At 35.8% G+C, this 12087-nt stretch overlaps 1 protein-coding gene across 1 annotated transcript; it reads left to right on the forward strand.

Annotated features, from left to right (window-relative positions):
* The first annotated feature begins 664 nt into the window (after nt 1–664).
* On the forward strand, nt 665–11550 carry LOC123536907 (protein ILRUN-like). Its single transcript, XM_045320405.2, has 5 exons — nt 665–955; nt 3819–3973; nt 4648–4845; nt 5897–6198; nt 6590–11550. Exons 1-5 carry the CDS (start codon nt 801–803, stop codon nt 6653–6655), a joined length of 876 nt encoding a protein of 291 aa, XP_045176340.1. The 5' UTR covers nt 665–800; the 3' UTR covers nt 6656–11550.
* Nucleotides 11551–12087: the final 537 nt, after the last annotated feature.

The following is a 12087-nucleotide window of genomic DNA, read 5'->3' on the forward strand; positions in this document are numbered from 1 at the left end:
GGTCGTGATGAGCCTATATCGTTCACCTGTTTAACTTGGCCTTTGAATCATCAATATAAACATTCTGACCAAGTTTCATGAAGACAGGGTTATAAGTGTTGCTTCTAGGGTGTCAACAAGCTTTTCCTTTGATCTGACCTGGTGACCTAGTTTTTGACCCCACATGGCCCAGTTTCGAACTTGGCTTAGAGATCGTCAAGATAAATATTCTGTGCAAGTTTGTATCAGATCAAAGTATAACATAATCTCTACATTGCAAAAAGGGCCAATTTTTTTTTGCCCCTTTCAGGGGCAGTAACTCTAAAACCCATGATGGAATCTAGTCAGTTTTCAAAAGGGACCGACTATGATTGGATCCGACGGATTCATCATGGAATCCAAGATATATTGTTGTTAAAAATATTTTGCAAGTTTGTATTAAGTCAAACCATAAATGAAGTCTCTATATGGCTGCAAAAGCCAAAATAGCAAATTCTGGCCATAACTCTGGAACCCATGATGGGAACTATGTCAATATAAGTTGTGTGCAAGTTTGATTAAAATCGATTGCAAAATGTGGTCTCTATCGGCAAGTGAGCTAAATACGCCAGACATTGAAAAAAATGTAAAGTATGGTAGAGCAATTTTTACTGCGTGATTGTCCCACTTTGCTCTTTTCATAAGTCGCCGTTCTTTTGAATAATGACGTCATCAAAATAAAGAATATGCACGTTACATGGAAAACTCCAGTTTCACTTTACAAATTAAGTGATTTCTTCCATAATTATTCACTGAAAATGTTCTGCTACAGATTTTAAATCATGGATGTTGACAACGATCTTGATGGACAATTGCTTCAGCAGTTCAGTTCCTTGGGGACAACTGACAAAGAAGTGTTGATTGCAGAGTTTCAAAAACTGTTGGGAAATCAGTTGAATCCGGCAGGATGTGCTTTTTTCCTTGATATGAACAATTGGTGTGTTATGCTCTTATCACAGCATTTCAGTTTATTTGTTTGGTGCTTGAAAATCAGCTGTTAAAATTATTTGAAAAAATCGTACAAGAAGACGTCATCCAGCACCATAGCTAAAACGATTCAGCTTCAGAGATGTTATAACCTATAAAAAGGCTATATGCTGTTTTTGATCTCAGACTTGAAACAGACCCCATATTGAAACCTAACCAGAAATTGTGCCAGAAGTCTGTCACGCTATAATTTCATCAAATCAAATGTCACATACTCGCCTTTCCATTTATGCCTGTTTCTCATTGATTCTAGCCCTTGTGTTTAGTAAAATTCATGCTCGTATAGCATGTTCTTCCATCAGAAATTTGTGTCATTTACATTTGAAAATGCCTTGGAAAATATTAGTCATGAAACCACTGAAAAATTGAGTAAATACCAAAAATATCCACAACGCTGAAAGATTTAAAAGGCTCGAATCAAAGAGAAAGCAGCATGTAATATATTTTCAATCCATTTTTCTTTTAATCTGGCTTAGAATGAACCATGCAACACCATTTGAAAATGAGTTATACATAAAAGTTTCAAATGGGTACCGGGGCCGCTTCTGCAATATCAGTTGTCATATGATCGAAGGTGTTATGAACTGGTTACAAATTTATTCGATATGTTTTTAAAAATCACCATTTATCCGGATACTGTCAGTGCAATAAAAAGTAAAGACAACTTACTTCAAGTGTTTCAACACAAATTGCTTGTCCAAGGAATACAAGAATTAGTTCCAAGCTTGGTTGCTGTTGAGCATTGAAATTTACCAACAGAGCCAGTACACATGTGATATTTAAGTGGTTATAATAAAAATACTTGCCCTCGCAGTTAACTGCCGTGAGAGCTCTGGCACTCATCCATAATGCTGCATATGTTCTTTTCGTCAGGGCCGTGGGTTCGCTCCCTGCTGTGTACAAACTGTTTTTCTTTCCAAACATAATATTTCTAATAAGTAATATTGTTATATTCTTTTTAATGATATAATCTCAAGATTAAAAGGAAATATATTTAAAAAAAAAAGATCAAGTCAACCACAGTGGTCAGTGGTTCTTCCCAGTGCACACCCATACCTTAAACAGGAGGGGGGACTCGGGGAGGAAGGGGGGGGGGGGTTCCTCCACCACCAAAAGTTGGAAAATTCTCCATATGACTTCAGTTGTGTTGGTGTGATTTTAAACCCAACAAAAAATATATATATATAGTCTACTTCAAGATCTATGGCTATCATTAAAAAAAAAAGGTGTAAAAAACAAACAAATTAATCCAAAGACTGAAGTTTATTAATGCTGATAATTTACAGGTATGGTATGATCATAGGGGAAAAAAAACATTCATCAGAAAAATATATATAGAAATATAGGGACTAAATGGATATGAATTTTACAACATAGAATCCCTCGACATTTTACAAAATTCATTTTCCAAGAATAAGGGTCCAAAATGTGAGAAAAGTCAGAACAGTATAAATATGTATATTCTATCTGATGGTCACACCAAAACTATAGTACCAAAAATGATGCCAAAAGTTAATCATGTTTTTATTGCACACCCCTTTTGTTTACAAATATACCTAATTTGCATATCTACGAAAGCGATCAGAATCACATTTACCTTGTGGCAATACAGCCTTCTATAGTTGTAAAATATAAAATTATGTTAGTTAAAAAGAAATGACAATCACCTTAACCAGTGTTTTTATGCCCCCAGCATCTACTGATGTGGGAGGCATATAGTGATTGTCCTGTCCGTCCGTACGAGGTTAACCAAATAAGACCGTTTCGTCTAGCATCAATACCCCTTACTAGAATGACTTGATACTAATGCAGATGTAACCTGTGACCATTCCTCATCTTCAGACATCACCTGACCTCAGTTTGACCTTGACCTCATTTTGGACTTAGGTTGCTTTATATGGGCCATCTCTTTGTTAACCAAATGGGACCTTTTTGTTTAGCATCAATACCCCTTACAAGAATGAATTGATATTAATACAGATGTAAGCTGTGACCATTCCTCATCTTCAAACATCACCTGACCTCAGTTTGACCTTGACCTCGTTTTGGACTTAGGTCCAAAATCTATCGACAAGGATGCCCCAGTGGCATCAAGCGTTTATTGAACGCAGCTCCTTGTTTCTACTGAATTAGGAATGGGGCCAGGGCCTTTACAATTGGGAAAAATGTGTAGTAAAATGCCTAAATTGGGAATTGTTAAAGCTAAAAAGTCATATAAAAAAATGGCCGTAAAATTTATCATTATGCACAAGTTAGCAAATTGTCTTGTGTTTCAAATGTTTTAAGGTACAGTCTTGTCTGAAAAAGTTGAAAAATAAATAACTTTTTGAATTGTAGCTTTAAAATTTGGGGGGGAAAACCCATTCTATTTGCCATTTTGATTGAGGCCCAATTTCAGCCCCAAAATTGCCAGAAAAAAAAACAATGTTACAAATCTGTCAAAACCACGAAGCTGGAGTCACTATCAAAGATTCCTGTATATACCACATGGTGCTATGATTAAGTCTTGCTACATGTATAAGACTTCAGTTTTGCATTTGATTTATAGTTGTTCTCATTTAAAAGGTAACCTTAACCTTTAGCCTGCTAAATTTCTAAAATGGACTGGTCCATCATTCAATTTGAGCAGTACCATTTATAATTACTAGGGGTGTTTACTGAAAATTTACTGACTAAATAGCGAACAGTGCAGACCATGATCAGACTGCACGGATGTGCAGGCTGATCTTGGTCTGCACTGGTCGCAAAGGCTGAATCACTTGCCGCCAGCAGGCTAAAGGTTAAGTATCATCTCCAGATACATGCATTTTCAGGAATTTACAAGCTGCCATATGTTCTTACTATGACTTTGATCAGCCGAGTGTAAAACTTCCAGAGTTGGCTTTTATAAGTGATGTTACAATAGGAGATGGGGAAGCCGTTCCACCAAATACAACATTCACCAAGACTTGGAGAGTAGCAAATTCAGGTAACAAAGAAAAGGATTTGCTCCACTTAACAAAACCCTTTTGATATAAAACAGATCTACTTCTGAAATCATTCATATTTTACTTGTCTTAAATGGTCCAGTCCATTGTATAATTATCTAAAAGACAGCAGTCAATATAAGGTAAAATAGCTGTTGCTTTTCAACCATTTCCTTAACACTTAGAATAAACTGTCTTGCATTAGAAACAGTATGTTGGTACTAAGGTTTGTTGAGAAATGTTGAAAACACATACGCATTTTAGTAGAGGTAGGAATTAAGAGTTGAGTATTTTTCACACCATGTAGAAATAGAAGAAGGATGGTATTGTCTGATACTTTTGACAAAATACAGTGTGATATTTTTGACAAAAGATAGGTTTTGAAGTTATCTTTTTTCCGCCTGTGTTCTGTTTGTGAAAGTTGACAGTATTTTTTTGAAATTGATCAAAACTGCCGAAGCACAGGTTCATTGACTATGGTAATTGATACTTTAACTGCTGAGTCAGTGGTTGACAAAAAGAAAATTAAATGCAGGGCAAAAGAACATTAGTTTGATTTATAACCAATTATGATTATTGAATTACAATCGTTTATGCATTTTTGTTGAAATTATACACAATGTATACAGCAGTTTCCTTCGTTGGTTTTCACATTCAAAAGTGCTTTATTGTACAGGGGATGAACCATGGCCAGCGGGTTGCCAGCTGAAATTTTGTTCAGGAGAAAACTTGGCGAACACAGATCGTGCTGTGCTTGGAACATTAAATCCAAAAGAGACTGCGGATATCAGTGTTCAGATGCATTCCCCAGCTGCACCTGCGGTGTATCAGAGTCAGTGGAGGATGTGTACATCGACAGGGATGTACTTTGGAGGTATCTTCTCTGTTTCAAGCATGCTAGGTTTCCTTTGTTAAATTTGTTTGAATAGGTTTCCGTTTATATCACTCAAGTTGGCTTGATGATATATATTTAGGAAAATATAACGTTAATCATTTCAGAAAATGATTGGCATTTTTTATTTCAATTCACAGCGTTATTAGAACATTGTAAAGTAAAATGTGGAGCTCTCTTTACTAAGAGTTAAAATTATACTTCAAAACCATAAGTATGAATTTGTAATTTCCCCACGTGTATTTAAGGCTATGAATATTATTCAGAAAACTATTTCTCACTTGCAATAGTGCCCTTGTTAATTTTAGCTTACAACAGTAATTGTTTTCAAACACAAGTATCAAAATTGTGTCCCTACTAATCTAAATTTGGTTAAAGTTTTGTTTGTAAGCAGGTTTCACAAAAACTACTAGGCCAAATGCTTTCAATCTTCATATAATTATGTCTTGGTATTATGAGATGACCTCGCAGTAACACAACTTGTGACACCCCAGGGCTTTGGGAACATATGGCCTTTGTCAAATTGTTTTTTATTACACATTAAATTGGTAAAAACTATCGACAAATCAAGTAAAGTGAGATTTTTTAACAGTAATTTTATAAGTTTAAAACTTTATTTTCAGGTTTTACTGGTAGACAATCAAATGAATTACAAATTAAAAGTACATTGTATACTCCAATGAAATGTAGAGAATTTGGTTTTTCAGGATACAGTCTTAAGGGATTCGTTGGGGCCTTAGCCCCTTGTTTTGCAGATATAATCATTATAATAATGAAAAAGAAACTTGCATTATTGCTTAGCGTAAAACATAGGAAGACCTGAATTGACTATTGAGTTAATATTTCTTGATAAGCGTTCATTTCCTTTCAAACATATTTTACTTATGTGTTGTATTGCTGAAGAATGCATCTGCTTTTGCATGGATTGCGCATATTTAAAAAGGTGTGTTAACAGAGTCTGGTACACTCCTGTTAAAACACAGCATGAAAATAACAATAACCGCTATGTAAATGTCTTTTATCATACTTGCAGAGCCTATATGGGTAATCATCACAGTTGCGGAAGGTGGAGTTTTAGCAGTGACCCAGCAGTTGTCACGCTTCGGAAATGACTTTGTACAAAACCCAGCACCACAAAATATACCTAATCCATTCGCATCACCTACTAAATCAACACTTAATAATGAATGTAGTGGAAATAATGCTGCATTTATGTCACCGAACAATTCCATGGTTGCTCAACAAGGTAGTCCTTACACCAACCAACTCAGTCCTAGTCCAGTACGAACCCCACATCCCGTAGGACCAGGGGATCCTGCCAGATCTCTTTTCCAGGTACTAGTATGTTCTTGTATTTTATTGATGCATTAGGTACTGTAAATGCACATATTTTTGCTGGGTCAAAATTTTGTGAATTTGAAATGTCGAGTATGTTTGCATGGTTCTATATTTGTGAAATTGTAAAAAAGAAAATAGTCTGCTTGTTCTGGCTTTTTAAGTCAGGGGTACATAAAAGTTACACATCATAAAGTGTTTACCGAAAAGATCAGGAGCTATTAATTGTATGGATATTTTAACACCTCTAATTACCTGTAAACCTTGATGACTCAATACCTGTAACAAACTGTTTTTACCAAAGCCACACAGTTTGATGCTCATGAAATTGAATGATTTAACAGTAGTTAAGAGGATCGTTTGTCTAACATTATTAATCTTACCATTTCAGGCAAGTGGGGGTATGGAGGACAACACCAACTGTGATACCTCACATTCGCAAGAGGAAATGTCCTAGCATAATGTGCCACATTCCAAAGAACTTGAGACACAATTTGTTGTTGTTATAAACAGACACAAAAGTGTGCGCTGCCATTCCCTTACAAGTGAATGACCTTCGGAAGGAAGGATGTTCTTACGAGTCCTATACAAGTACCAAAAAAAAAAAAAAGATGCTTATTTATTGTTAGCTTCACTATTCAGAGAGTAGTGAGAGCTGTTCTACTTACTTGGGTGTCAGCGTCACACCTTGGCCAAAAGTTAGTGTGCAAGTTCATAGCCACGTGACTATTGCATGTACTGCATATAAATCTTCAAATAATGCTTTCTTATCATCAAATTTACTGAAATAACTAAGTTAGATAGCTCTTGGTTGAACTTGTTGTAAACTATGATCCTTTTTTTACTTAGAAAATTTGGTTTCGTTTTGCACACAACTGTCAAACTGTACTCTGTAACAACTAATATGTATTGGATTGAAAATTTATAAAATTCTTTCCATTTAAAGTTAGGTAACTCTTAGTTGAATGTATTATAAATTGTGGCCCTTTTTCAACTTGAAAAATTCTGTTCAAGTTTTGCTTGTAACTATCAAGCGGTATCTCGGTAACAGTTGTATGTATCAGATTAAAACTCACACACTGATTACCAGTGGTCAGATATACTTACATAACCAGACCAAGTTAGATAACTTTCTTGAATCAAGTGTAGTTATGGCCCTTTTAAGACTATGAAAAGGTCACATTGACCCGGAACAGTTAAACCCTTTCCGGACGATACCTTGAGAACGCTTGGGCCTTGGATCACTAAACTTAATAGGGAGGTTGATCATGACCAGCAGATGACCCCTGTTGGTTTTGAGGTCAATAGATCAGTGTCACATTGAACCAGAACGGTAGAACTTTTGTTTTCAGTGAGCAAATAATTTCTGTTCCTTGTGCAATTACTGAATGCATCAAGTGGGGCATTTCGTGTTCAACGAGCTCTTGTTAGTATATCATCCCAAATTCAAATGTCAGTTAGTTTGTGCCACTGTCCACATTCATAGCACCCACATTTTATTGACTTTTTAGCAAAAAAAAAATTCACCTAAAAACTATGAGCATGTTGCTTTAAGGACGGGATTATCGATATGGTATGGTGTGCAGAACAGAACTTCCAGATATGGTAATTTAAGGTCATGCAGGCACAACTATGTATTTGGTGCCCACTTAATATCTTAACTCCCTTGAAGGACATTTGGACGACTTTAAGTAAATGTTACATGATATTTTATACATTAATTTGGTCAGTGTACCAAGTGCAACTTTCAGCAATGTAGGATCAAGATCATACTTGAAGGTCAAAGATCAAATTGACAGTTAAAAAAGTGGATTGATTTTGATCAAATTGTTATTTTTGGAACTGTTACGATGTTGTTCAATGGTTTTTGTTGCATTTGACCGAAATCTGGACCAATGCAGGGTCGTAGCTGGTCCAAACCCAAAGTATCTGTGAGTTTTATAGGTACGTCTTTGTGTTTATTAGTCTGAGTTACATCACAGGTTTTGGGACAGACATGTTTTTGTTTACTCAGCTGTTTACATTGTTTTTTTCTACTTTGTCTTCCAGATTGTTACCATGCCTTTGATTCTAAATATTTATTTGCATATAATTTTCTTTTTTTTGCAAAGCTGTTATTGAAGTTGTAGCATAAAGAAAGATACACATTATATAGCCATATTTAATCAGATCTCCCATGAAAAAGAAAAGCAAGTACATGTACTTACTTCTTTTCTCACTAGAGCAAAGTGTTCTCAAGGCTAGCTGTTGTGATCACTCAACCATCCGTCTGTCAGCATCAACATTTTCAAGCAACATTTTTGAAACGGTATGGTGGAAGTTAATGAAACTGAGGGTGGATGTTCCTTTGGTAGCTCTCTCCAAAGTTGTTTAAAGAAATCAACTTCATTTAGAACTGTAATAGGTCTCTTGTCATTGGCTGGATTTCAAAATAATTACAAAGAAATGTTCATTGGGTGACCCTCTACCAAAATTGTTCAGATTATCCAATTGGCCGAAAACATGGCCGCTAGGAGACATTGACACTTTTCTCTAATCAGATATTGGGAACTTTAAAAAATCTTGTCAGAATACAGGCTAAACATTTGAATAATATGACCCAAATGTTCCATGGGTGAACTTCCACCAATTAGGTTCAAATTGTTTTTGAAACATTAAAAACATGGGTGCCCGAGGGTATGGTCACTTTCCAATACGTACAGTTACAGGGAACTTCAAAAGAAAACATTGGCCTGATTTTAAAATAATTTCACACAAATTCTTGGGCGACATTTTTATACCAAGATTCTTTTACCCCAAGATACAAAGTATAATGGGGCTCTTGTAGTCAAGCATGTCCATCCATTGGTCAGTCCATATTGTATCCACTCATCTTCTTACCTGCTTGGAAGATTTTAATAAAACTTGCATCATTTATTAACCTCATCAAGATGGCATGCTAACTAAGGTCACTTGGTTAAAGGTCAAGGTGGCATACCAGGAGAGCAAAGGTCAAATAGCTTACCTTTGTATCTGCTCCATATCTTCCAAACCAGATTTTCATAAAATTAGTACCAGACACTAAACTCATCAATCGGACTTGCAGTGCAATGCAACCAAAGTCACTTGATCCGTGGCAAAGGTGTAACACTTGAGGTCAAAGAGCTTAAAGCATCTCTTCTAAACCACTAAAATTAAATTCATAAAACTAGCATTAATTGTTAACCTCATCCTGACGGAAAGCACAACCCTGATCTCTAGGGTCAAGGTCAAGGTCACACACAAGGTCAAAGATCAAATTGGTGTCTGCTCCATATCTTTTTAACCACTGAAGGATTTTTGTAAAACTTGCACCAATTGTAGCCTCATCAAAACAACAGGCAGAGTGCACAGCTCATATCTTTAGGTTAAAGGTCACACTTGAAGGTCAAAAGTCATGATCACATTTTACTTTCACAGCAGCGTCTGGGGCTGTTAATCACCTTTAATGATAGATCTAGTTAGAATTAATCTAACTTTTCCCAGTATGTATATAGCAGAAACTTTAAAAATCTTACGTCAGAAACTGCTTGCACAGCACACAAATATTTCATAGACTTCTCTTTACAAAGATTGTTCAGATTTTGATTCATCATCAAAAAAAAAATAACATGAATGCCAGCGCAAAAAATAGGAAAATCTCCCAATCCGCTAGCTTAGTTTTAAAAATGTTTCATAGTTTACCATCTATCAGTAGTGTTTTCTGATTATTTTGTCAAAAAACATAGAAGCGAAAAATAGAATGATAATTGAAATTAAGCACCATCTTTTCTTAAACCACTGATAGGGTTTGGAAAGAATTTCACAGAAATATTCCTTAGCTATCACTAAACTAAAATTTTTATGCCCCCAAAGGTGGGCATATTATAATCACACTCCGTCCGTGTGTCCGTCCAAATATTCTTGTCCGGGCTGTAACTCCGCCATCCATTAAGGGATTTTGAAACATTTTGGCATAAATGTTCCCCATAATGAGACGATGTGTCAAACGCAAAACCCAGACCCCTAGCTCTAAGGTCAAGGTCACATTTACCAGGTCAATGGTTAACAGGGTCTGTTTCATGTCTGGTCCATAACTCTGCCATTTATTAAGAGATTTTGAAATTTCTTAGCATAAATGTTCTCTATAATGAGATGACATGTCATGTGCAAGATCCAGACCCCTAGTTCTAAGGCCAAGGTCACACTTAGAGGTTAAAGGTTAACATGGTCTGCTTCTTGTCTGGTCCATAACTTTGCCATTCATCAAGGGATTTTGAAATTACTTGGCATAAATGTTTCCTATAATGAGTTAATTTATCATGTGCAGACAACTGTAGTTGTAGTTGTAAGTTTTAAAAGTTTTCATTATTGAACTGTATTGATTGGAAGTGAGTGTAATTTGTGGGGAAAAAATGAATATATTTCTGCTTTTGCAAGTTATTTAGGATAGATTTTGCCAAGAAACGGCTTTTACAGTAATAGTGCCATAACCTAATCGAGTAAATCAGTCTATAATCATGCATAGGGTGATAGGCTTATCAGTTGTTTTTGGTCGTAAAAAAAGCTGGATTGTAGGAGACATTTGTTTCAAATACTGCAGCTCTTTGAAGTTCTTTAGGCTTTTAATTCTGTAAAGTTTTATGTAATTATAATGCAACGAACACCTGATCATGGTCTGCACTGTTCGCTATTCAGTCAGTAAATTTTCATTGAACATCCCTTCAAATAGTAAATGGTACTGCCCAAATTAAATTTGAATGATGGACCAGTCCATTTTAGATATTTAGGTTAAATACCTCTTGCAAGGGAGCTTGAAATAAAACCAGAGAAGACATGTATATCATATATGAAATGTCCGATGTTCAATGTGTTGAGGTATTGAAAGTACATTTATTTAGTTATCTGACAATTCAGCCTCTGTAGAGAAACAGGAAAACCCAAATTTGTTTTGTTGTAGAGGTTGTTAATTACTCTAGCGATTTACTAAAAAAAATTGTTTTGTTAGAAGAAAATGTCTTTTCAATTATGGGAGTTTTTAACACTTATCATGCTGGAGACAGTTGATTCTGCCTTTGCGACCAGTGTAGATCATGATCAGCCTGCACATCCATGCGGTTTGATCATGATCTGCGCTTCAAAATCTTTTAGGTATAAGCACTAATGGTACTGTCCAAATTGAAAGATTGACCAGTCCATTATAGAAATGTAGCATGATAAGGGTTAACTTAGACAGTTACTGTGTATTACATGAATAAACATTGTTTTATTAAGAATTTTCTTACTGCTTGCTTGTCTTTTATTGATAATTAATAGAAAATTGTACTATGTTAACAATAAACTGGTCATACATTTTGTGTTCTTTTTAAAATAAAATGTTGCGGTCACCTGCACCTAAAGTGCAAATGGCGAGCTTTTATGATTGTTGGAAATAAATGTTAGACCATCCAAGGTGCGCAGTCAAAATTGGTCCAGTTACGTTTATATACGAGCCGTGCCACGAGAAAACCAACATACTGCGTTTGCGACAAGCATCCGCGCAGTCTGGTCAGGATCCATGCTGTTCGCTTTCTAAACTATTGCAATTAGAGAAACTGTTGGCGAACAGCATGGATCCTGACCAGACTGCATGGATGCGTGGGCTGGTCTGGATCCATGCTGGTTGCAAATGCACTATGTTGTTATTTTGTGGTGCGGCTCGATTATTATATACAGATAACAGTGCCAGAATAACTTGGATAGTTTGGTTGTAGGCGAAATCAAGTTCTAGTTACCGAACTGCAACGGTTTTCAGTATCAAAATCATTGTGACCTTGACCTCTAACCCCCAAAATAACAGGTCATTTACTGTCAAAAGGCAATCACCCTATGAAGTTTGAAGGCAGTAAGCAA

The sequence above is a fragment of the Mercenaria mercenaria genome, chromosome 17, assembly GCF_021730395.1.
Source record: "Mercenaria mercenaria strain notata chromosome 17, MADL_Memer_1, whole genome shotgun sequence".
In the NCBI taxonomy this organism is placed as follows: domain Eukaryota; kingdom Metazoa; phylum Mollusca; class Bivalvia; order Venerida; family Veneridae; genus Mercenaria; species Mercenaria mercenaria.